This window comes from Botryllus schlosseri, chromosome 2 (genome assembly GCF_051294905.1).
Source record: "Botryllus schlosseri isolate E-star chromosome 2, Bs_hap1, whole genome shotgun sequence".
Classification (NCBI taxonomy): domain Eukaryota; kingdom Metazoa; phylum Chordata; class Ascidiacea; order Stolidobranchia; family Styelidae; genus Botryllus; species Botryllus schlosseri.
The window spans coordinates 1,646,245-1,672,913 of NC_137237.1; the positions used below are offsets into that span (position 1 = coordinate 1,646,245).

Here is a 26,669-nt window from a genome sequence, read left to right on the forward strand (position 1 = left end):
AGTATAGTGCCCTTGCAATCTGAGATCCACAGTACAGATGCGAACAGCAGAGGAAAATGATGCGCCCCATATAGCAATACCAACTTGGAATCGTGCGCTTCTCACGAAAGAAATTTGTTTCTGGTACGTTTAGATGATTCCAATATATTTCCACTATGGCCTACCGACAATCCTGATGGGAGATCGAAAAATAACATCATGCGACAAAGTGGCTAATAACAATTGGTCCACAGGAAGATGCATCATTATGTGCCCTAAATTTCGGAGCACACTACCTCCATCAAATTCATCAGTGAATCTGATCACATGGGCTGATAAAGTATAAATATTTGACGGTAACATGTAAATCTACGAATAATAATGACGAAATTTATTTGTTGATCTGAAAAAATTTCCTAGCTTGGCGCGACGATAACGTGTCTCAGTAATCATTCAAAACATGGCCACTCGTAATTTCGGTGTGTATAGGAAGCCGATTAGAAAGTAGATTAGTCCGGAGTTCACCGGAAATGGACATTGACAGTTTAACATGGGTATTTGGCGCCTAGTTAGTTCGTCACGGCTTATGCACGGGAATGCGGCCGTATGCTACATAAGTATTCGAAATGCGGCCGTGAATAGCAAAGAGGTTACCAACCCCTGTTCTGTACGGTGAACATTTTAATGTAATAGTGGAAAATTCCTAGTTAGCAGATACAGTGCGCACATATTTCATATAATCAGCAGAGTACAAATCCCGTATGTCTTGCACAAACTACAATCTGGTTAGTTGACTGTCGACTAACTACTGCTTTCTGAGTAGTTTCAGTTACACATTTTATTATATTAGTTGCCAAACAACTAGTAAACCTCGTTTTGTGTGAAAGTGAATCATGATACCGGTGTCCTGTTGTGTGATGTTCTTGTAGTCATTGCGAACCCAGAGTCATCACTGCTAACGGCGGCGTGGCTAGGGGTGGGTTTTGGGCGTCGAAAGCTATCTCATTTCGAAATCGAAACCCCGTAATGAGGTGCTTCGGAAATGAATAAAAATGGTAGTGTTTTAGTTAGCGAGTTGTGGATTTATTTAGGTCATTAGTTCTAGTTCTAGTGGTGAATTTTTAAACCCCGCTTGTTTATACAAGACTGCTATCAACTTTCGTAATCCTTTCAAGTTGGTTCGCTCCTGAAACATTTGGTGCTCCAACGGTACATACATGCGGTACATACATGCGGTATATAACGCACACGTTGTTCTGTCGTTCAATATCAGATAACAAACAAGCGGATGTCGCGAAAGATTGGAGACCCTTAAGGGTATTTATTTGAATGTCACTACTCATAAAACGAAAATGTCGACTTGTCGAAAAACGAAAATACTGAGTCGCAAGTTATTCACAACCGCACAGAGTTCTTTCAGGCAGGCATTACGTATCGTCCCAGGAAAAGGATGGATTTAGTATCCTTATGCACGATGTAGAACATGAACGGGTGGTTGCAAATGAAGGTCTGGTCCAGGCTTAAACTTCTGGTCATCGCTCCGATCGTTACGGCCGCGGCTTCAGTGCCTTCTTCGTTCACATCGATGAAAGCCTTGTGCAGGATGGTCGATATGAACATGCCTTTCGTATCTGTAAGGTATAATATTTTAGTGCATGTTGCATTTTCGGAGATACATTCATGAATTCAGTTATGTAATAATTCCACTCCTCGACACGCCGCACAGTGTACAGTGCGATACACAAGACACGATGCGATATTATGAACAGAAAGGAGGACGTCGAAACGAAGATAAAGCGTCCACTACAATACAAGTAAAACTACCAAAATACAGACACAAGCTGCGCCAAGATTTTCAAAAGTTTCTGTGTGGGGCACACGTAGAAATCGGTGACTATGTTGTCATTATGTCATTATTTGTATTTGAGAGCTATGATGAATTACCGATCACAATGTTTTTCTTTTAATAAAATCAACTTCTTTCGATAGAATTGGTGTCAATCCATTTCAAATATACGACAATTGCTCTTGATTCAGGGCGAATATAAAGATCAAGACATGTTAATAAGCATATTTCTCGTTAATGCATATTGAGCAATAATTCACCGGTACAGTTAAATGATAGAATTTCCCATCTTAAATACTATTTTTCGTCGAATTACAAATTTTATATTCCAATAACTTCGCTTCTACTGGTCGGAATTGAACCAAATTTGTTATGTTTCGTTATTGTAGGTGAACCAACAATTTAATGGTGTTGCCACTAAAATTTAATATCAGGTTATTTTGAACAACCCTACCGTCCACCGTTATAACATCCACCTCTATCCACGGCCAACTATACATAACGATGCATGTATAGTAGATTTTAAAAAAAAAACTAATATGCAGTTGCACTGACATGTCTTTAGTAAACTACATGACTTAAATTATTTTGTCTTTGAATTACGGCATCTGCGATGGAAATCATACTTCGCCATCGGACCCGCGTAAACTGTGTCTCACTATTAGCTTGCAACAAATGTGAGCAGTGCAATAGGATTCAGCCCATCAGGAATTACTATAAAGAACATCGGCCTGGTGTAAAATGGCAGATGCAGTCAAACCACCATTAATACCAAATCAACAACATACCAGTGAAATCAATACGATCACATTAACGCGAGTGTTATCGAGAATGGTAGTTTGCGATATCTGCAGCATAGCAAAATACATTGCGTCTTATTTTGCAATGGCGTTTTGAGTTTCGATACGTCAGCTACCGCAGCGCCGTCGGCATTTTGAATGTAAAGCTTATTACATTCGTGATGAGTCATCATGCCCAAACCAGAGCATATGCGCGAGGAATTTATCTACGATACCCTGTTTTTATCATATATATAAGCACGCTAAATCCAAACAGCTGTGACCTTTCGTTGGGAATTAATTCATATCATGATATTATGCCTCGCTATAGATTTTCACGGAAATCAAAAGTCGTATTCAACATGGTACGGAATAAATCTTGAGCAAGATACGGTGTGATTGATATGATACTTTGGTTGTTAGCCGTGAATAGACTATTTTAGGTACATAATTTCCATATACACTTGAATACTATATTGATATTGAAATAAACCCGAATATTTTCGGCTGACACTCGTCAGGGGTAATCGTCAGTAGCTAGTAGAGAATCCGAAGGAACATTGTAAACAATCGTATCACCAATTAAGATGTTACATTCATGACGTGACGAGGTTACCTGAGGTGAATGTACTCAATTTATTTTTACCCAATGTATCATCTAAAAATAGTACTGCAGTATGGGCTACGTCACATATTTCATTATTTCGACACGGCTATAGAGATGGTCAGTAACTAATTACTTTTGCAGGGTACTCAAGTAGGTATTCGCTATTTACATTACTTACTCGAGTGCTAATATTTGACCCTACTCCCGCTACTACTTGGATAGGTTTTGTTAGTAGTTTGGGATAAATTTGCATAACATAGGAGTGAAATTGTCGTAAAGACCACAACGATGTCTACCGTGACCACATCTGGCTATAACTGATTAGACGTCGAAGACGTCAGATAGGCAAGGAGATTAGTGGAGATTAGATCAATTAGATCCGATAGGCATTTATAGTTTTGCGTAGAGGTAATTGAGTTCTCGCAAAATAGCGAATCCTGATCGAATATGCCTACGAAAAGTGGTTTGCAAATATACAGATCCAAATATATATAATAACGTTATATGTGTACCTTATATTGGGCTGCATATTGTGTACCCTATATTGGGCTGCATATTGAATAGTACAAGAAACCATAACCTCATGTCGTTAACTTCTAGATAACCGATGTAATAAGGTGAATGCAGTACGGAATGTATTTTAACTACTTTGTTTAAAGAGCTTCCTGAACGTACATAACTTCAATTAACAATCGAATAGTATATTCATATTGAAATGAACCTGAATATTTTCAGCTGACACTGGCCAGGAATAATCGTCAGCAACTAGTAGAGAATTGGCGAAAATATTGTATATCAACAATCGTATCGCGTCAGCCAAAAATATTCGGGTTCATTTTAATGTGAATATACTGTTCAATTGCATTTAGTTTGTGTGTCTATGTCAATTTATGTTAATTTAAATCAGCAGTGTGGAGTTAAAATGCCTTGTAATTCTGAGGTTTTGTACCATAAACGGGCTCGTTTAATAACGAATATCGGGTATGTCGTTATTCACATACAGTGTTCTACGGTAGTGGATTGTAAAGTCATTTTCTTAGCATCAATTACGCCCCTACAATCATTGAAAGTTCAGCCTCAATAGGCTCGAATTTCAAGCGTGTGTCCGAGTCAGCAATCGGTAAGAAGGACGATTACGGTCGATTACGACCATGATGAAGGCACGTCGATAAACATATCTCATTACGGACGCTCTGTTCGTGATATTGAACACGTGAATTCGCCTTACGACTTCAGAAATGCTTCTTGGGCATACAGAACGTCAATATACAATTCAGTAGTATATTTATATTGAAATAAACCGGAATATTTTCGGGTGACGTTGGAAATATATCACCCGCCTGTCATATGCTCATTTGCTTAAAATTGGAATAGTAGATTCTACATTTCGTAGTTATTGCGGATATACACCGTAATCGTGGATCATTGTATTGCTTAGTGCAAGACACACTTCTAGCGGAAAGAGTGTGTATCGTGTACCACCTCTTATAGACGGGTGTGAATAAACAACCACGGCACAGAAAACCAGAACCTTCCTCAGACTCATACCGCGAGTACCACACTTTTCGTTTGCCACTCATGTCGGCCCTTTGGGTGTGAATTCACACTGGGTTCTCTAAGAATGCATAATTTTCATAGTAAATTTCTCATCGATAAATGTGTCCAATCAAAATAGATTTTTTTGCATTACCGATTCGCTCTCTCACTCTCACAAAGTCGCATAAATCCATATTGAATCTGTATGGCCGAGTAACCTGCATTGGTGACCGATATCCTATTGCATCGTTTTGTCATTACATCTCATTTCGTGGTAGCAAATCTTTTAGTTAAATAGACAACAACAATGCACATTTGGACTATTTAGTCCAATCTCGTATAATTAGAGCGTAATACCAGTAAACATCTATTTTAATCTAATTTGCGAAATGCTTTCACGGTCTTATTTTCATTCTATTCTATAGTTTCTTGATTTCCTGAAAATGCCACAGTAGCACTGTATAGAGGGGAACGGGTCAAGTTTGGTGTACCCCCGTTTACCATTCTCGTGCTTATGATATGAGATGAAATTGATTTCTGTCGCATGTCGTTCGAGTTTGGAATATAATTCAATTTCCAACTTTTTACAAATTCAGCAATGAATTCGAATCTAAATTGGAACAAAAGTGGTTAGGTGTAACTTTGATTAGGGTTGCATTTAAAACAAACGGTGTTTTAAAACACTTTGTTTAAAACATGTTTGAAACGGTGTTTTTAAACAAAAGCCTTTTAAAAAAATGTGTTTTTTTAGGTTGTAAAATTATGCCATAATTGTGTAAATACTTTTCAAAACATTTGTTGTATGAGCCTACGGACAATTACCACCGATATAGCCGACGTATATCGATATGGAATGGCTGGTACCCTCATAATATTGTCGGTTCGACAGCAATAGTACAGATACTTCGTCAAATAAGCAATATTTACCCTATATGTTCAATAGTCAATGTCAATCCACTATGACGTCATAATTTAATATTGGTGTCGTCATGGCTTTAAAAAAAATTAAAAACATGTTTTAAACAAGGGCCTTGTTTTAAACACGTTCGTTTCAAATTGATTTTTGTATTAAATGCATACTTAACTGCAATTCTAATCTAATTTTTAAACGCTAAAACTTATGCAGTTCTTCAACAACAACAACAACAACAACAACTAGAGAAACAACCCACCTGTCATTGGGGTGAAATCGCCTCCTCCGAACAGCGACCTCGCTCCCAGATTCTTGTAAGTGTCCGTCATCTCTTTCGTGAATTCGATCTTGAATTTGGGAATAGACACCACCACTGTTTGCATCTTCCCGTACTGATTCAGAGCGTGCAGCACGTTGTCTGCCAGCGAGTTCTCCATATGCACCAACCCGTCTCTTTTCTTGGGTAACAGGATGATCATATAAGCCGCGTCTCCGTTGTAAGGCAGCTCTATTAAACTGAACACATCGTTACTCGCGTATTTATACATTCCCTTGTTGTTCATGAAGGTTGATTTTACTGGTGTGTTTCCATCTACGAAGAAATCAGCCTGCATAGTGCGTCTAGGGTCGAATTGTTGTTTCCAAGAGTCTTTAAAGTAAATAGCGTTCGCCAAAACTACCTCAGTCATAGGACTTATGCTGTTGGGCGGCAGAACATCCTTCAGTATTCCGTTTGTCTTCTGTTCAATCCATTTATTGATGATCATTCTCGAGCGTTCCGTATCGGACTTGTAGTTTAAAGTCTGTACAGTGCTGCCGTAGTACATTTCCGCCATTCTGGTGTAGTTATCCCGCATAACGAATTTAGAATCTGGAAAGATCCTGTCCGCTACTACGAAAGAAACGTCGCGCGACTGCTTTTCTATGTACTCCCGCACCCTGCGATGCGACTCGTGGATTTCACGCACGTCCGGGTTGCAAGCGCCGTATTGTAGGAATGTCCGCAGCTCGCGTTCCGTGTGGCCGTCAGTACCGAGCATCAGCATAGCAGTAAATGAGGAGATACTGTACGGCGAAAAGATGATGTTCTGAGCCCCTTCCGCCACGAATTCTCTGTACAAAGTCATGGATAATCTATACCCAGACTTGATGACTGAGCAGTATTCTCGCCTGCGATCCTTTCCGGATGCATCCCGCGATAATGCAAGTAGCAGTAGCACAGCAAATAAAACACTTTTCTTGACCATCATGTCAGTTTTTTGCAATAAAACACGTATAGTCTGGCTTGTTTCAGCGAGTTATGAGGCGTGAAAGTCGTTCAGTCTATTAATATAACCCAAGGGCGGCGATGAAGCGCCTTGGGCGTTTTAATAACGGTTTCGAACACATCAAAGGGAATTGGACTGTGTAATTGAATGCGTCATATCCTGACGAAATATCGGTATAAATAGGTCACATAATAACTACTGGGGACGGTCCGGACCAAACATGGGACAATAGTTATTTGTATTCGTATCGATGATGTCGATTACAGCATTTTGAAGTATTCGTAATGTATAACTCTCTACAAGGACAATTACTAAACTTTTCTACTTTATGGGGACTTGAAGATACTTTTGTGGGTACAGAGCATCAGCATACAACTGATATTCCACGTCATATTTCGTGATACGATATGTCATATACAATTTTCTTTTCAATTCTCCACCAGTTGCTGACGATTACCTCTAACGAGAGTCAGCTGAAATTATTCGGGTGCATTTCAATATGAATATATTATTCAAATTTATGAGTATTATTGACATTGACATAAACTCAGTTTTACAGGGACTACGGCGTATGCTGAACAGGGGACAGATGCATGGTATTGACAGTACAATTATCGGATTTATGAACCTCATTGTTCATTATTACATATCCAAAATTAGCGATCCTCAAATTATATACTATTAAAATCAAATATCGAATTGCTACAACACAGCGATTGGTGATATAAGCACTAAATCGAAAGGGAGCTGTTTTTCGTGGTACTCGTAGTGGCTGCCAGAAATATCCGTGTTGTGTGGATTGCGTGTTGTGTGTTACGTTACGAGAAGCAATCATCGTTGTGGCACAATTTCGTGTTCAATTTGACTTATTATCCGATGGTGCTACTTGAACGAACTACAACGGTAATTGGTCAAATCGCCGGGGAGTGTTGTGCGGTGGATATATTTTGAAGCAATAAGAAAATGGCGGCACGTATGTTTACAATTCTGTTCTATTGTGCCGCAGCGTCATATCAACCAAAACAGCAAAATAAATGTGATTGTCAATAATCGTGATGCGTATTCCGTGTAATCGTAATCCTCCATTTCTGGAATAGATCGCGTGTTAATATTTCATATCTAAAGCCTTATACACAAATTAAAATCATCGTGCTTGGTCAGTTGGTCACTCCACTAACACCGTTGCACGATCGTTACCTACATTCAAAAGTTTTTTTTTCAAATATAGAAGCGACTGTGGGTGGTGAACTATGTACAAGGCTTCGTAAACAATAACACAAGATGCAGCTATGTAGAGACATGCACGATTCCAGTTTTTGAGATATCTGCATTGAATTATCTCTCCATATCATAGTTGGAAATTTTCCATTCAGTAACACGCTATGCCCCGGCTATACTGACGACGAATACGAATATATTATAGTAGTAATTATCGATACACACATATTACGTGAATGAGCGATATAAAATTACCCATGATGGTGCAATGTGCCATGAACCATCCCGATGTTAATTTTGATCAACGTCAATAACATAAATTATAATGGTGAAGAATATATAAACCGTTGTATATGATGTGTATTTTTGTCTGGAATTCTGACCCTTGATAAAAATCACGAAATGTTGGGTCAGTATATCGCACGATACGCGAGCAAGAATTTTTCAAGTTTGAAATCTGTGACATAAAATACTGTCTGGGACGGGGGTACTTTTGAGACAATTATGACTTGTCGGTTCAATATCAAGTAGAAAATATTTGCCACAAACGACTCTATTTTATATTAATTTGTCAAATAAGTCTGAATACCCTTCGATCTTCGACCCTCGAATGGAGCGTTAGGAGTGCTGCAGCTGCGGCTCCACGCCAACTGTCAGCTCGGCGAAGTTGATTTTGGCTCAGATAGAGTCATATCGCAGTCTAGTGCAGCGAAACTTTAAAACATTCGATAATGTACAAAATAATATAAGATATATCATTGCTGTCGTTTGCAAAGTCTATTACGAATACTGCGTTATCTGACTTGATGAAATTAGTTTAAACCGCCTGGGGCCATGGAATTCCTACCGTAGTCATGATTGAATGCATGAATGTCGTGAAATTAGCCTTAATGTCCAGCAGAAGCACTTGACTCATTCACAATGCAAATATTTGGTAGTTTCATTTCCGCGCACGATGAAAAGTCCATTGCACGAAAAAATGGCCCAAGTGCATTCTGATAAATGAATTTTAATGGGCATCAACTGCATTGGACAGTATCATGGATAGGAGCGGTTACTCCGATCCGAATCCTAAAGTTGATTTAGACTCCGATCCCTAAATCCCCGATAAGGGATGAGTAATGCTTCATGCAAATGATTAGTATATTCATGTCGAAATAAACCCGAATATTTTTGGTTGACACTCGTCAGGGGTAATCGTCAACCAATGGTAGAAAACTGAAAAGAACATTTTATATCAACAGTCGTAGCGCCAAATATGACGCCTCGGAGTCGACTTTTATCAAAATCCTCCAACCTAACGTTTGTGCCAACAGATGGAGTTCGTGTGTAATGTAAAGATAATACATTCTGCTTAATTTCAATACAAATATACTATTCGAAAGTATATTGAGGTTCTGTACCTCCACGATTCTATCCAAGTCATGAGTATTGTATGTAAATTACAAAGCGAATATGATTGCTATTTCCGCTGAAACAAAATGAAATGTCTACATCGTGACAGCTAAACACGAAACTCGTTCATCACGCATGAATTCCACCCGAAAACTTGGTAAGATCTTCCTTTAGGCCACAGGCGCGCTCAACAAAAACCCCGAATTCGGTTCGCCTTTGGTCGTGCTATATTAAAACCACAGCTCTTGCTCCGATTTGGGTCCAGTCAAAATCTCTAACATCCGGCCAAGCTCCACTCTGGCTCCGATCTATGCTCCGCACAATTGGACTGCTACAAGTCAACGATGCAAATAGTTATGAGCCCTGTAATCGCTCCTTACGATTTTTGAGATTGACAGTATTTACTTACCGTGTCGAAATCTTGTTTTCTGCAATCTCATTTTTGTACGTTGTTATTGACCGCGGTACATTTGTTAGTAGGCCTACGCAATTTGATCATGGTGCGAAAGACCAACAGGTGGTAAGTGAGAGATCGATTGGTATACCCGCTATACGTGGTCCGATTTCGCCTGTGCCTGGTTCTGAAACATGCTTGCATATTTTCATTGATTTAATTTTATACTATCCTGGCGTATCTTTTATCCACCAAGCAACTGTGCATGCGTCTATCAAACTTGCATTTCCATTTTATCACTTTGTACGTACAGTCTACCGACCATTATGCTACAATGTGGATTCGACTCATGCTCATTGCTCATATTTTCATCGCATTAGTATTTCAATCAGGTGAAATAGATGATAATTGATGGATTGACAACTAGCAGAGCACGTCAGTACGCATTACAATGGAAACGCCGAAGTCGTTCGTATCTCATATATGCAGATGCAAGATCCTATCAGATCCCTTTCCGCAATGGAACATAATCTGAATTATTTCTCTTTATTATATTCAAAGGCCTATAGTGCACCGCAATCGTTCATTTTCTTGATTCCCATACCGTCAGCATGCTCTCATTCTCGATTCTCTTCGTCTTCGGATGGTCCTACAAAATGTGACACCTTATATAATCTTAAAATGGACCTCCGTTAGGAGTACTAGCACTATAAGTGTGCAAAATCGGTATCTGAGGCTTGTTGGGATGAACGCTAACGTTTTGCGCTGGTTAATTCTCTTGGGACTCGGCCAGCTGGCAAGGGTCGGGTATGCTTATGCCTGCCGGTTATGGAGGAATGATTCTAGCGCGCAAGCTAGTGAAAATGCCATATCAGTCAAGTAGTGGTCAGCCCACAGCATTGCCACAAAGTGCAAAGACATATAGGTATGACGAAAAAATACCAAACTATCTTTATGTACTGTGGAATCGGCATTTTGTTGCCAGAAGGAACATATTTAAAGTTTTCGTACCATCTATAGTCGTATATGAAGTTATAATGAGTGATACTTGAATACTAGGGATGGTGTGACCTCATGACGACACGTGGCGTCATATTGCTAATTCCAACTCTACATTTCAGTGAAGTGATGGCCTATATTGATGTACAGGTCCCCGATACCTATAGCGACGACTCGGGCCATATATTGCCACAATGCTGAAGTACATATTGACGTTTTAAATTTCGCCAAATGCATCAACAGAGCCAATCAAATGATAAAATAATCCCATAAAATCAATATCTTCCCTCGCTTTGCCAACAATTTCGACGAGGACTTGGAAGGGAATATATGCTTATGCCTTAGCGGTCTAGGCCAGACCGGACAATGTAATCGGCGTATGAGAATTGCTACGTTGATATTGAGCAGAGTGTAAAACGGGTTTCTATACTTGCTATTGATATTAACCCATTAACAAGTTATACAGCAGTAGCCAACACCCCAATCGCATGGATTTGCTTTTTATGATGAAAGAAACATATCAAATCAAGATTGACCCCGTGGGCCTGCTATATTTTTTACATCAGACAACGATATCAACTTCATTGATTGGTTGAGTAGGCGTCATTCGCTGACTACCTACATGTAGTTCATTTCGCTCTTGAGGTTGTGTGATTGCGCGTCAAGCTCACAGCAGAGAGTCACTAAACATTCGAGCAAACTTTGGTAACAAAGCAAGTAAAATTTATGAGATAGTCAAGGTGCATGCTCGTTTAGTGTTGATTTTTTCATGCTGCCAGCGCCATGCATATAGTGGCCCGCAGTTGAAATGTAATAAATTTCAACGAAAAGATGTTATAAGGAAGTGAAAATTGTAATGTATGAAAAAGGTTCACAGTGCAGAACCTACCAATGTTCGTTTGTGAACGTTAATTCTAAATTCCCGAGGTTCACATACAGAACGCGAACGTGAACCTCACGTTCACGCCATCCCTACCTATATTAGCATTACTCGTTTCAGATGAGTAACGTATAGTACAGCAACTTAAGTTGACTCACCGCTGAAAACGGATTTTCATGATAAAGAAAACCTGCTAGTGGGACCAGCACTGATGCGCCGATAGCTGCGCCCGTGGTATAAACGAAAACGTATTTCCCGGTCATGTTTGTCACTTCGTTGTCACTTCAGGTTCGTTTATGAACGTGAACCTCTAAATTTCAGAGGTTCACACACAGAACGCGAACGTAAACCTCACGTTCACACCATTCCTATTGAATATTCTAATTGAAGCTAAGTATTTGAATCACTGAGGTACTCGATGTCACCCATCTCAAGAGATATTACCAGGCCGTGTTATTTTTGGCATTTCAGGAGCCAGATGCCAAAACTGCCAAAAATAAAAATTCGAAAATAAGCAATTTTTGGCATATGCCAAAAATAACACGGCCTGCCAAATAGTGTATTTTGTTCATTTTGTTCATGGTGTTGTGTTAACAGGACCGCGTTACAAGCGAGAAGAGCGTTTCTGAAAGGCAGGTTTCTTAATCTGGTTCCTGCCTACCCATTAGGGGTGAAAGCATGGTGTTCTAAATGGTGTGGGCACAGCCAGATTGAACGGCTGACTGCATTTGGTTTCACGTCATACTTTCCATTTGTCCAAAGGCAATCTTACGACCAGTTTTGACCGGCTTGTCGAGCGCTAAATTTGATGAAAGGGGTATCAATGAGAAGCTGCCGCAGTGCTAATTATTAAAATATAAATAATATTCTGCTCATGGAACTGGAACCCTCAAAATCAACCACGATTTTTGCATTGTGATCGAGTTAAACATAGTGACCTCACAAACTGCCTGGCTATTTCTGAGCTGCATAGTCTCGTTTTGCGAGACAGTCTTGTTGCGTCAATGTTTTTAAACAAGCTAACCTTCCCAGGACTCTTCCACGCGAGTTGGTAATATTAAAGCCACCTGAAGTGACAAAAGTCCTCCGAAAATATATCGGTAGACTGAAGGAAAAATGATAGTCGGGCTACTAAGTAGAATGTGTTGAGAGACAACTCAGGAAACTCCTGGAAAAGGATCGGGAAGAAAATTCTTTCCGCGATGAGATCGATGCCACTGGCCAAGTGATCTCTTTTCATGGTGCATGGAAGCCGGTTCGGCCCTTCAAAGATTTTGAAGCTCTGAAAACCTTTTGTGGATGACTGGAAACATTCTTTCCCTCAACGGCTACTGTTGAAGCCGATATTTCCCAGATTCGCTGGGCGAGAAATGAATTTAGGAGAAACTTAGCTGACTTGACTTTGGATGCACTGTTACAGTGCAAACGATTTAAGTCTATTCAACAGCTGTAACAATCAGCTGTTGAGCGTGTTTGTTAGGCTTTTCATTTTTTTTCGCTTATTGGCACGGATTCCGATGGATACTGCACATTTTGTGGTTTCGTTTGATATTATTAATCTATGAAATCGTTAGGTTTTTTCTTCTTCTTATTGTTTATTGGCACTGATTATACGTGGATGCTGCACATTTTTGGTGTCTTTCGACAAACTAGCCCAAATAAAGCGTTTTTGTGACTAATTCGAGGCTGAAACTATCTATTTAGAGGACGATGCCAAAACTGCCAAAAATAAAAATCGAAAAATGCCAAAAATAAGTTATTTTTGGCAGTTTTGGCATATGCCAAAAATAACACGGCCTGGATATAACTCATTAATGTGCGGTGAGGAATATAGATCGTATGTGTCGTCAAATCTACGATTTCCAGAATAATGGATCCTAAACGTTACAGCAATAAATATCGTGCATATGCCCGACCACTAGTCAACGACTTCACAGCTCAAACGAATATTACCATACCTTGGACAACAGAGTATCTCTTCTTCGAGTAAGTAACTCCCTCCACGACATTAGTACCGTGACACTCGTAAACTCCGTAATCGGCTTTAGTGACGCCGTTCAACACCAAGGTCGATTGGCCGGAGGCTTTGATTTGATTCGGAACTTCAGCCCCTTTCAAGAACCAAGTGACATCCGGGGCCGGCGATCCGGACGCCGAGCAATCGATTTCGAAATGGGAAGCCTCCTCTACGACAGGGTCGTCCGCGGCAACGTGGATATCGTGAGGCTCAACTAAATAACGGTTTAATGTTTAGACAGGAGAACAAGAGTAAGCGAGTAGCAGAGTGGGAAGTATGAGTAGGGAATTGACTAATATATTGATATGAAATAAACCCGCATATTTTCGGCTGACACTCGTCAGGGGTAATCGTCAGCAACTATAGTAGAGAATTGAACAGAACATTGCGCATTACACATTGCACATTACTTTAATAAAGTATTGATTCTTTTGTGGTAACTATGACAGTCGCCAACGTTAGGGAGCACAGCGTTGTACTGGCGTAAGGTTGTAAAAACGTGGTTGCTAAACTGTGTGGCATTTTTGTCTCAATATTGCATTCTTGTGGCCCGCGGCCTCTACGAAATTTGAAAAGTGGCCCGCGACCCTTTTTGACGATCACTGTCCTGAACACTGACATTTGCGGTGAATTATCAGTGGCTACACCTCCTGTCCAGCTAATCAGAGGTTTTGGGTTCGACTCCCGCTATCTGTATCTCAAAAACGTGACCGCTGGCGTGTAAAGTGCCTGCCGGTCCCAGGCCTGGGTATACTACAGTCAAGTCATTCTGCGGATCGCTATAGACACTGCACTTCAAATCCATGGATGGAAATATGTGTAGTTATCAGATTTCCACCATAGCGCCGGGTTTAAATGAGTCAAATACACCAATCCTCACGGAGATATATCCCGGAGGTGTAGCAGGTTCTGTGTGCACCCCCTATTTGGGATTTGTTGGGATGGTACACGCAAACAACTACACTTCTTGGATATATCTCCATAAGAATTGGTGTATTTGACTCATTTTCAACCTTTGATTTACACTCCAATACGGTTGGAAGTACATCAGAGGAATACACCTATTTGCATTTACAGTATAAGCTATCACCCGCAACGCGTTGTCCCCCCAATTCATTGTTGGCTCTTAGCTGCAGGACGCAACTGCCACACCAAAAAATCGCTAAGAATGTGGAGTGCATGTGTATAGGCTTAGATGCGTTCCAGGATTTCACGCGAACCAACAACAGCAACTAGCGAACAGCGCTAACACTAACCTCCCTCACAAACGTAAGAAAGTCTTTGATCACATTTCTCTGTTGCCGTTCCATCGACTGAAACAGTATAGCAAAAGTCGTCGCCTCTGTCTTCATCTTCAACCCAGTACCTTTGTGTCCTAGAAATAACGAAGGCATGGAGAATCCGTTAACATGTACGGGAGATGTGATACCGATGGATCAAAAATTGCAAAATGCTCTCTGGCCGATAAATGTCCGACGTCCGTCCAAGAACAACAGATCGTTTGCCTCAACACTTTGATCCAAGCTCTACCTACTGCGGATATATACATGTTTATTCGCCTTTTCCAAAAATGCTTGTGAACGTTTAGAATTACACTGAAGAATGGTGTTGAATTAAGAAAATATGGGACTTGTGATCATGGGATTATCATAGAAAACTTTTTTCAAGTCTTTTGGGTCCCAGCGCTTCATGGGTTCCACAGCTCTTCTATGCAAGCTCTGATAGCTCGCTACACAAGTTTTCCAAATTGGATTAGAATCAGAATGACTTAATTCGAAAAAGCTTGGAAATTTAATTTAATTCCAAATTAGAAATAAATACAACAAAAATCAAGGTCAGCTCATATCAAATCAGAGTTCATTCTCAGATCTGGCTTGTTTCTGACGTTCTCAGGGGATTTTTCAGGGGAATTGAGGGCATAGAAATCATTGACAAATTAGATTAGTACTAGATTACCGGCATTTCGTTCTAATAAGTCTAATAAGACAACTAGAGTTATTATCACAAATTTTAAACTGCTCCAGCTCCGGCTCCGGAGCTCTCTTTTATGATAAATTAGCTCCGGCCCCAAGCTCCGGAGCTGATTGATACCGCTGCTCCGGCTCCGTAAACTATCGAATGGTTCAGTCATGCAGTCAATAACTACACCGTTGCGCCAGGGGCCATCGCGCCGAACCGTTATTTTGTGTGGGTATGCACGGTTCTGACTGTAATCTTAAAATCGTGGGATCATCATCATCATTGGTTTATCAGCAATTTTTATCAGTTCAATGCGCCACAAAAATGCGATACAATGAAAAGACAGGGAAATGTTGAAGCGACTTGGAGTATAGTCTATGGAATCAGACACCCACCTTGGCCTAGGCGATGTAAAGAGGAGGCATGCACATGCACACTGAATAGAAGTAGAGAAGATAGCATAGGGGGGAAAAGCGACAAGAAATAGGGCGGCATGTCATGGGAAGCGAGATCGATAGGTCAGTCGTGGTCCGGTAATCTTGAGGATGGACTGTATTTATTGTTCAAGTGTAACTGCAACATAAGCGCATATCGCGACCAGAAATTAACTTGCTACCAAAGACCGAATGGGTTGAAATTCGATATTGATGCGCTCGTTACCAGTCCGTCCGGTGTCGATCAAGTTTACTGGAATATAGAAAGTTTTCCTTCACAAGAACCGAATAAACGCAGAACTATAGTGCCACTAAGAATCTGGTGTGCAGTGCATCGTGTCATTAACGAATTAAACTATATACACGCTCATTGCATGACCATTCAGGAATACGACTGTTTCCAGCAGACAAGAGTAAATGCACAGAACAGATGACTACATACTGGAAAGCGCGCATTCAATCACTAATTTCTCAATATTATATCTAACACCATGTGGTTCGGGCATCGAATTGACTATAGCTCGCGTCGGGAAAATTGTTCGCGAACGGCGTTCTGGGATGTGTTTCTCTATTTATGTTCGCAGATCCACACATCGATCGTGCGCAGGATTGAATTCCAATTCGCAGCCACACACAATACCACACTGTTAAATTTCGCGGTATTATTAAAAAGCTATCACCAAATAACGGGCATTTGCTCGACTAATTCAGAGAGTAGACGGCGCAATGTATGCCGTATCTCTGCGTGCTCACTGCTCACCTCCAAATCGACATGTGCAAGTGCAGCAAGGTCACATTTATCCTTTGGCGTCGCTTCATTTAATTCAGTGTTTCTCAAACTTGTTCCCATCACGTACCACTAATTTGTTTTTTTACCACAGGGCGTACCACTAACTTGTTTTTCACTTCAGGTCGTACCTCCTGAATTACCTATTTTACTTGACTGTACAAGTGTTTGCTGGTGATTTTGTCAGTAGTATACCGCAACATCAACGGATGGCAAGAAAGCATAATTTGATGAGATAATTGGAACTATTTCTTATGCAGAAGCTCGCCAATCTGAGGGGGGACATTACTCACAGCACTCTTCGCGTATACCACCTAAGAAGCTCTCGTGTAGCCTACAACTGCGGTACGCGCACCACACTTTGAGAAGCACTGGCTAATTACTCATTGTCATTAGTTAATTTGCTCAGCTCACATGAGCACCAGTACCATTTTGTGAAATACTAAGTGATCAATATTTTTCGAAGTGCTCTATTGGCCATCATTGATGTGCTGATGACGAAATTGCGGGTACGACGAATAACCACGTCCCAGAGTATAGTAAGGCAAATCTCGCATACCCAGGTTTAGCGCGTTATATATGAACAATTTGTACATGGTTAGTTTGAAAAAGGTGGCGCCAACAAGGCAAAAATTCTTAAGTTATTTGTGAATTCGGCCAGAAGTATTAGCCTAGCATTTTATAAAATACGTCGGAGCCGGAGCTACTTTTCAAACAACCGGCTCCAGCTCTTGCTCAATCAGAATTTTTTTAGAACTCCGATAAAAATACAGGGCTCCTGCTCCGGCTCCAAAGCCCTGGTTATTATCTAGTTGTCCAATGCTGATGTATTGGTAGTTGGTACGAAGCGTATTAAGAGTTGGTAAAGTGAAGTCGTGGGTTCACACTCGCGTACAAGATACAAATTTTAACAGCATGTGAAGTTTATTCGAACTCGAATCTTTCACGCGCTCGATCCTTGCTAGTCCGGAGTATAGACATAATGATAGAGCGGGGGTGGTCAAACTGCGGCTCTTTTTTGATTGCCATTTTGCTAGAGAGGTTTAACCAGATTATAGATTGATGCATTTTGTCACGTAATAACAATATGCGCATTGTTTCCGTGTTGTTTCTTTCCTTCTGGTTTACGTTTGTAAAATTTAGGGGATGCTCATCAGCAGTTGAAGGAACTGCTCCACACTTCTTTGACTTCATATCAACCTGAATTCAAACACCGTGTGGGGACGCAGCGAGAGCCTACATTCTAGGGATGGTGTGAACGTGAGGTTCACGTTCGTGTTCTATGTATTTGAACCTCAGTAATTTAGAGGTTCACGTTCACAAACGAGCCTTGGTAGGTTCTGCACTGTGAACCTTTTTCATATAATACAATTTTCACGTTATTATAACATCTTTGGTTGAAATTTACTTCATTTCAACTGCGAGTCAGTCAATGCATTAGGGTGGTCCTTAAAAACGAATTTCGGAAAGTTGTTGGTCTGACGCTGCCAAAATGTTTCTTTTGGTTAAAAAACATCTTGTGTAAAATTTTATCGATATTCATTAACGTTTAGAGGTGGCTCAAGGGATCCGAAATTCTACCCGTATCAGGTACGGAACACATATAGCCACTTTATATTTGCTAAACGCTTGAAAGTCTCGATTACCTCGTCTGGGTATTAGCTGATCATTGGCAGGGGTGCCATGATGACAAATATCATATTATTTTGCCAAGTAAGCTCTGATTGAGGGTGTTGAGGCACATTTTTGGCGCAGGTCCGCAACAACCCTAAATGCAAACTGCAGCTGGTCCTCAATTTTTTTGTGAGATGGGCGTATTATATTATCTCTTATGTACTTCGCCTAGGCTAAGGTGGGTGTCTGATCTTAAAGGCTATTCCAAGTTGTTTCGACACCTTCCTATCTTTTCAATTTATCGCAGTCTTGTGAAACGATGAAAATATTAATAAACCTGACTGATTGATGGGCATAAACATCCTCAATCAATGCGTGGGACGTTCTGTGTGGTCGTTGGACACAATCAATGTGAGTGTGAATCTTGTTGCAGCAATAAAACTAGACTGTCCCTTCCACTGAGCTGCCGGATATTCAAGAAAACCATCGGAAAGGCGCAAGTTTTCCTAAAATAAGTGTTGTCTGCTTTGTCAATTTAAGTCTTCTCTGGAATGTGTTTAAAGTTAATAATCACACACTCCATAATAGTTATTCTTCCGATTCAGCCTCTTTTATAGCAACAACTATCTTATCCGTGGTGCCCTTGTCCAGATCGTCATCAAACAACGCCACGCCAATCAACCCCGAAGACGGCAACCACAGTTGCCCTACAATCTTCCTCACCGTAGCTTTAGATATGTCGACAATATTCGCACGATACTTCTGCAGCTTTAAACATTCACATTAATGTTGGCTGTTGCCCATGCTTCAACGTGGATGCGAAATAGAATATGCAGACTGCAGAGTTCCCGCAAGCCTCTATGCTAGCTCGAACGAAACATCCGGACCAATTTCGCTACCCATAGATCTTGGTGCATGGCTACCGTAGTTTCAAAGTGGACGCCTCGAAAAGGGACAGCGCAAAGGCAAATAAAGGCCAAATCCAGTACTCTGTAATGATCTCTCGTCTGAGTGACTTTCACAGCTGTCTCCAATACCTTCGCCATCTCATTTATCATGCTATAGTCACAGCATCGGATGTATGATGATCAGTTAACGAGTCCTCAAATGTAGTCTGGTCAATGCGACGTCATCTTCTTTTGAAGCAGTTGACCAAGAGAACAAAAGGAGCGGTCAAAGTTACCCGGGCTTCCGAAAAGACTGATGCAGGCCAACCATCTGCTCTAAAAGAATGCAGGTTCTTTAGTGCCGACCGGCATCGGAATCAAAGAATATCCCTGGATCTTTTTCTTTAAATCCCCGTCTTTCAGAATAGAAAAGATAGCCTCAGCTTGTGCTTTTCATATCCTAGATAGTAACTTAAAGCTAGTAGCTGCGATTGGCCAGTATTTGTCACTAGCATAGGCAGTCCGTCAACAGCCTCCATTCCAGTGACATCTGGGATTAGTTTGCCATCCCTGTGCACAATGAGTGGAAACTGTGGGTCTAACTAATATTTAATTTCTTTGGAGATGATTCTACTATTAAAGAGGGTCAGTATTAACTTAAAAAATCTTACGGTAGAAGACTTTATTCAACTTAACGACGAAGAAATCACCAATTATTTTAAGAAACCCGCGTCTTTCAGGTGTTTTCTGGAATATTAGGGTGCTTAGAGGAAGGAGCAGCCTAGTTTCATTGCCGCAAAAACTTTCATCAGCACATTAGCTGTCACCAGCTACCAGGATGAATGTTGCAATGCCTTAGTTGGGGATTTTTCTGTCCGAATCACGAAGGAGAATGAGTAACTGCATTTTGCATATGGAGTTTTTGGTGACCGAGGCGAAAAGGCTTCCTAACACCCTGAAGCTGACCTTACTTGGCTGCGGCAATTGCTATTGGTCATCAGGACACGCACCCCAGCCACTGACCAACTAGTAGCCACGCGACGGAATCCAGGCTGGAACGTTGGTCAGGGAGCAGCTATAGAAGTTCAAATTTGCAGCTTTATATTGCAAATGGGTATAATTTCGGATCCATTGAGTCATCTCTAAACATTACTGAATATCAATAAAATTTTACACAGGGTGTTTTTTAGCCACAAGGAACATTTTGAAAGGGTCAGACTAACAACTTTCCAAAATTTGTTTTTTGTGCTTATTCAATCAATTAATGAAATAGATATCGTTGTCTGATGTAAAAAATCTAGCAAGCGTACGGGCCTATGGAGTCCATCTCAATTTCATGTGTTTATTGTATTATAAATACCATATCCCTGCGATTGGGGTGTTGGCTACTGCTGTATAACTTGTTAATGCAGTGGTTCCCAACCGGGGGGGAATTCCCCCCTTGGGGGGAATTTTGATATTCTTAGGGGGGAATCTGGCTTAATTTTTTTAGGGGAAATCTGGCTTTGGCATTGTATCGGAAGATACACTGGGTTCACAAGGTTTTTAGATTTATATGGTATAGAACTGTTAAGTAGAAATTAGTTCTTAACAATTGTATGTTTCTTTGGCGTATTTCAAGCTAGGTGTATGTTCAAATGCCTTCCGTATATATTACACCCCGTGATAAAGTGAGACTTACGAGACGATTTCGTTGGGTCCACGACAGCCTCTCGACCAAATTGCTATTAAGCAAGAAAACGTCAAGCCGACTTCAGCACAAGGCCGCTAGTGAAATTGTTTAACTTTTTAAGCCAACATATGAGCTAACGTGAAAAACATACCGTACCAATTCATCGATTCAACTCAAGTCCATAGCGAGCGGACTTGGTGATTTATTTTTCGTCAGCGGCTACCCAACCGGTGAAAAACAGGTCGAATTTGACTGTATTTTACCAAAGTTTAGTGCGGTCCGCATTCGCCATACTTCGGATATATCTGAATATGTTTGGCCATTAGTTGCTCAAGATAGCGTAATGGTGAACAAGATAGCGTAATGGTGAAGCGTCCGGCTTCTTGATCGGTAGGTCGTGGGTTCGATCCCCGGCCGGGTCAGACCAAAGACCTGATTATAGTAACACTGGTATCCATGACTTCCCTACTTGGCGCTCATGCATTACTGGGATAGCCTGGAGGGGTGGTGCCTGACTTAAAAAGCCGTAAAGGCTATATCTGCACTTCCTTGTCCAGCGGCATATGCACACCATACGCTCATGGTGTGCATATTCACAGATCGTGTGTATGTGTATCATGAGTCGGTGTATATGCCGCAAAAAACAGCAAGGACAAAAATAAACTACGTCCTTTCCTTTTCATTCAACAAGTGGTTGCGCGTTAAAAAGCACATTTTTTTAGTCACAGGCAACTTTTTCATAGGGGGGGAATTTCAGCTCAAATATATCGGCAAAGGGGGGCACGAGACGAAAAAGGTTGGGAACCACTGTGTTAATGGGATAATATCGGTAGCAAGTATAGAAACCCGTTTTACACTCTGCTCAATATTAACATAGCAATTCTCAGACGCCGATTACATTGTCTGGCCTGGCCTAGACCGCTAAGGCATAAGCATATATTCCCTTCCAAGTCACACCATCCCTACTACATTCGTATTTTTGTGTTGTGGCTCTTTTAAAAGTAGGATTTTTTTACGTGCGGCTCGCGCATGAAGCAGGTCTGCTCACACCGTGTGACAGACTAGGAGACGATAGTACCACACGCATACCCTACCCAACCACAATCCCTCGAATCTCATCGGCGTTTCCGAAGCTCGACCTCGCAAGCCTGTATCCTGTCTGTTCACACATTTGGCGAGCTTGACTGTACGTAGCGACTTCGGAACTCACGACGTAGTGGCTGAAGGCCCGCACAGGTGCAGCGATAGCTGGAAATAATCGGGAGGGTCGACTAAATGGCCGATATCGTCACAGGCTGCCGCATGTGTTACGATGGCGCTTAGCCACATGTTGATGGCTTTACCGGCCGGTCAAATTATTCAGATGGGTGTTTGGCACACTCAAAATCTGGCTTTGTTGAACTGCTAGAATATTTTCAGCTTCTCCAAATTATATTAGAATTCAAATCACTGAATTCGCAAGAAATTGCACTAAATTCCGAATCAGACCGAAATGCAACAAAAATTAAGTCAAGCTCATATCAAAGCAGAGTTGATTCCCACAAGCATGATAATGACAATGGTCTGTACACCAATCATGGCTCGTTTCGCACGATACAGTTCTCCAGTAGTAGTTTCAGGAAAACCAGAAATTAGATTAGAATTGAAATAGAATTACAGAATTGAAACATACCACAAAGTAGATTAAAATTATGTTACCGGCATTTCGTCGCAAATTAGTCGACTTAAACAACTAGAATTATCTAGCTGTCCAAAGTTTGGAAAGTAGGACACACCATACATATAGCGATGAAATAGCAAATTAAACGACACGCCGACAGACTGTTTGGAGGACTCACGTATTTGACAGACATATCCGAAATGGTCTCCACAAGTGTCATCGTTCCAATACCCATTATCTACCATCATGACACAATCTTCCTGGCCTCTTGCGTCATCCGGCTGTTTCGAGTCCCTATTCATGAACAAATCGAACATGGAAGCTTCATGGCAAGTGCGATGGCATCGATGCAATGCAAGCACTCAAAAGAATTACGCTCAAAGGGGTTATGTATGTTATTAAAAGGTGCTTTCTATTCGGTACAGACTTATATACAAACTATACTGGAATTTTAAAATTCACAGCGAGAACAAGAGCACTTACTCACTTTTCAAAATTCGCAACTAGAACTAGAATTACTCACTTTTCCAAGCTCGCATCCAGATCTTGAACTAGAACTAGCCACCTTCAAAAATCAGCAACTAGCTAACTAAAACGCAATGAACTAGATTCAACTTCGAAGCAACTCATTAAGTTTATTTTATCGGAATCGGATCTGCTTTCCACCTAAACATCAGTACAAGTTTGAGATGGGAAGGGTTTCGAACGCCAAAATCCACCCCCTGACCAGGCCATTGTTACATAGCGATGACTCAGAGCTGGCAATGGCTGCAAGAACATCACACAACAGAACACCGGAATCACGATTCACGTCAAACAACGACACGTGTTTTCCAGCTGTTCGGTGACTATTTTGTTAAATGCGCAATTACAACTAGAACTAGAACTACTCACTTTTCAAGATCCGTAACTAGAACTAGAACTAGAACTACTCACTTTTCAAGATCCGTAACTAGAACTAGAATTAGATCTACTCACTTTTCAGAATCTACTACTAGAACTACTCACTTTTCAAGATCCGTAACTAGAACTAGAACTAGAACTACTCACTTTTCAAGATCCGTAACTAGAACTAGAACTAGAGCTACTCACTTTTCAGAATTCACTACTAGAACTACTCACTTTTCAAGATCCGTAACTAGAACTAGAACTAGAACTACTCACTTTTCAAGATCCGTAACTAGAACTAGAATTAGATCTACTCACTTTTCAGAATCCACTATTAGAACTACTCACTTTTCAAGATCCGTAACTAGAACTAGAACTAGAACTACTCACTTTTCAAGATCCGTAACTAGAACTAGAACTAGAGCTACTCACTTTTCAGAATTCACTACTAGAACTACTCACTTTTCAAGATCCGTAACTAGAACTAGAACTAGAACTACTCACTTTTCAAGATCCGTAACTAGAACTAGAACTAGAACTACTCACTTTTCAAGATCCGTAACTAGAACTAGAATTAGATCTACTCACTTTTCAGAATCCACTACTAGAACTACTCACTTTTCAAGATCCGTAACTAGAACTAGAACTAGAACTACTCACTTTTCAAGATCCGTAACTAGAACTAGAACTAGAGCTACTCACTTTTCAGAATCCACTACTAGAACTACTCACTTTTCAAGATCCGTAACTAGAACTAGAACTAGAACTACTCACTTTTCAAGATCCGTAACTAGAACTAGAACTAGATCTACTCACTTTTCTGAATTGGCAACTATCTGGAACAAAAACTGCTCAAACAAACATCCAGTAACCAGATTGGTAGTTTGTACAAGTCTGATTCGGTATGATGGAAAATCATGTATGCCGGGTAATATTTAACATAACTTACCAGTCAGCCCACTCCAATCGAGATCCGTCCAACCATTCATACGAATCTTCGGCGCCCCAATCACCCATACCAATCCAAATGCTGTCACCCCTGCACCAACATCCAATGAGCATATCCAACACAGTGGTTTTTTAATGGTGCGATTATTGTGATGTGGGATGGGTAAGGGACTGACCGTTTTTAACGAGTTCATTAAATGTGCTACACGAAACATCATTGAAATTACATGCAACCGTCATTATTCTCGAAACTGATCCAACCAACAAGTTCGAACTCGCGCCAGAAAACTTGCGGCAGATCCTCGCACGTAAAATGGCCCATATGCTCTACGGAGAACGCCGAACAATGTTTGAAATAACAATCACGAAGGGGCATGTGATAGACCCATTTAATGCTGCGTATGTGTATTAGGGCTGTTTAAAAATAATTTTTTCCGGATTCCAGCCATTCACTTATTAAATTGTCAGCCTAAAAACGCTTCACACCAAATTTGGTTCAATTCTAACAAGTATAAGACTCCGCAGATTTAATTGAAATTTTAGGAAAAAGATCAGTGGATAATCCCGGAATTGTCATCGAAAAACTCACATAACTTCGCTTCTACGGGTCGGAATTGAGTCAAATTTGTTTTGCATCGTCTTTGAAGACAGCTCAACAATTTCATGGGGTTGGTAGAAAAATTTGAATTTTTTTTTTTAATTTTCCCTAATAAATTAAAAATTTTAATTAAACTGCGGAGTCCTATACTTGTTAGAATTGAACTAAATTTGGTGTGCAGCGTTTTTTAGAGTAACCTGACAATTTAATAAGTGAATGGCTGGAATCCGGAAAAATAGTTATTTTTGAACAGCCCTAATGTGTATCTAACCTTGTTAAGGTGGCAACAGCGGCGTTCAAAGATTGGTATTTCGGCATCACTAGCTCCCCGTTCAACTGCATGCACCTGGCGATGGCGCCACTTTGAACGATCCAGTCGTCATGATCGTTATAATACCGCAACATCGTATCCCCGAATTGGGTTTCATCTCGCAATACTAGGTGTGAAGATATAATTGCCAAAATATCAAATACTCAGATGGAAAATACAAAACCCTGATTTATACTATTATATAGCTGAATCTGGATCTGCGTAATACACTAATACAAGTCTCTCAATTCTACCAAATGGGCTTCACAAATGAGATAGTCAATATACTAGTGCGGAGCGGGTCGACAAATTCTCTGGTCCGGCTCCAATCCGGTTGTTCAATTCTCTGGTCCGGCTCCGATCCGGCTCCGGTCGTATCAAGAAAAAGTACGGATCCGGCTCCAATCCGGCTCCGGCCATAAATGAAAAAGTCCGGCCAGAAATCCGTCCCTACACGGTACGGGGGTTCCGTGAATTGATAAATATGCCTCGTTTATGTTCGCACTGGCTTGCCGGTTACTTGCGTGTGGTTGGTTGGTTGGTTGGTAGTTATAGTTATAAAAGTCATGCTTATCCATAAAGATTCTGACCGTATCAAAAAAGTAGTGATCCGGCTCCGATCCGGCTCCGGCCGTAACAGAAAAAGTACTGATCCGGCTCCGATCCGGTCTGGCTAAAATTGTAAAAATCCGGCCGGATATCCAATCCGGCTCTGGTCCATGCTCCGCACTACAATATACCCTCTATCCTGCGCCCCGTAAAGGTGACTAGAATGTTGGCGAAGATTTTCTAGAAATATATTATCTGAAATAGAATCACGTATGACTGGAATCGCTGGTGGGTTTCTTTCCGCCGTCCCTAAATAATTTCGACAGACATTCTACCGAGTCACGTGTAGCCTTCGCCAGATGACGGTGTGATGCGCGCCAGTGTTCCAAAACTATAAATATCAAGAAATCGTGCGCCAAACCGGTTGGTATAGTTGGTTTGACAGCGAGACCATATTTGGAGATTTCAAGAAGGACACGAGTCGCAAATGATCTTTCGCACGTCAAATTCAATGCTAACGTACTTGCTTACA

General features: G+C 40.8%; 2 protein-coding genes across 2 annotated transcripts; both read right to left on the bottom strand.

Annotated features, from left to right (window-relative positions):
- Positions 1-1,275: 1,275 nt before the first annotated feature.
- LOC145432909 (serpin B6-like) lies at positions 1,276-6,972 on the bottom strand. Its single transcript, XM_080309742.1, has 2 exons — positions 5,920-6,972; positions 1,276-1,610 (listed from the first exon to the last, which is right to left on the bottom strand). The coding sequence occupies exons 1-2, from the start codon at positions 6,908-6,910 to the stop codon at positions 1,396-1,398; spliced, it is 1,206 nt and encodes a 401-aa protein (XP_080165868.1). The 5' UTR covers positions 6,911-6,972; the 3' UTR covers positions 1,276-1,395.
- Positions 6,973-10,287: 3,315 nt separating this feature from the next.
- Positions 10,288-25,802, bottom strand: LOC145432910 (uncharacterized). Its single transcript, XM_080309743.1, has 7 exons — positions 25,550-25,802; positions 24,682-24,771; positions 23,023-23,138; positions 22,279-22,432; positions 15,088-15,206; positions 13,773-14,045; positions 10,288-10,584 (listed from the first exon to the last, which is right to left on the bottom strand). Exons 1-7 carry the CDS (start codon positions 25,681-25,683, stop codon positions 10,553-10,555), a joined length of 918 nt encoding a protein of 305 aa, XP_080165869.1. The 5' UTR covers positions 25,684-25,802; the 3' UTR covers positions 10,288-10,552.
- Between the last annotated feature and the right edge of the window lie 867 nt (positions 25,803-26,669).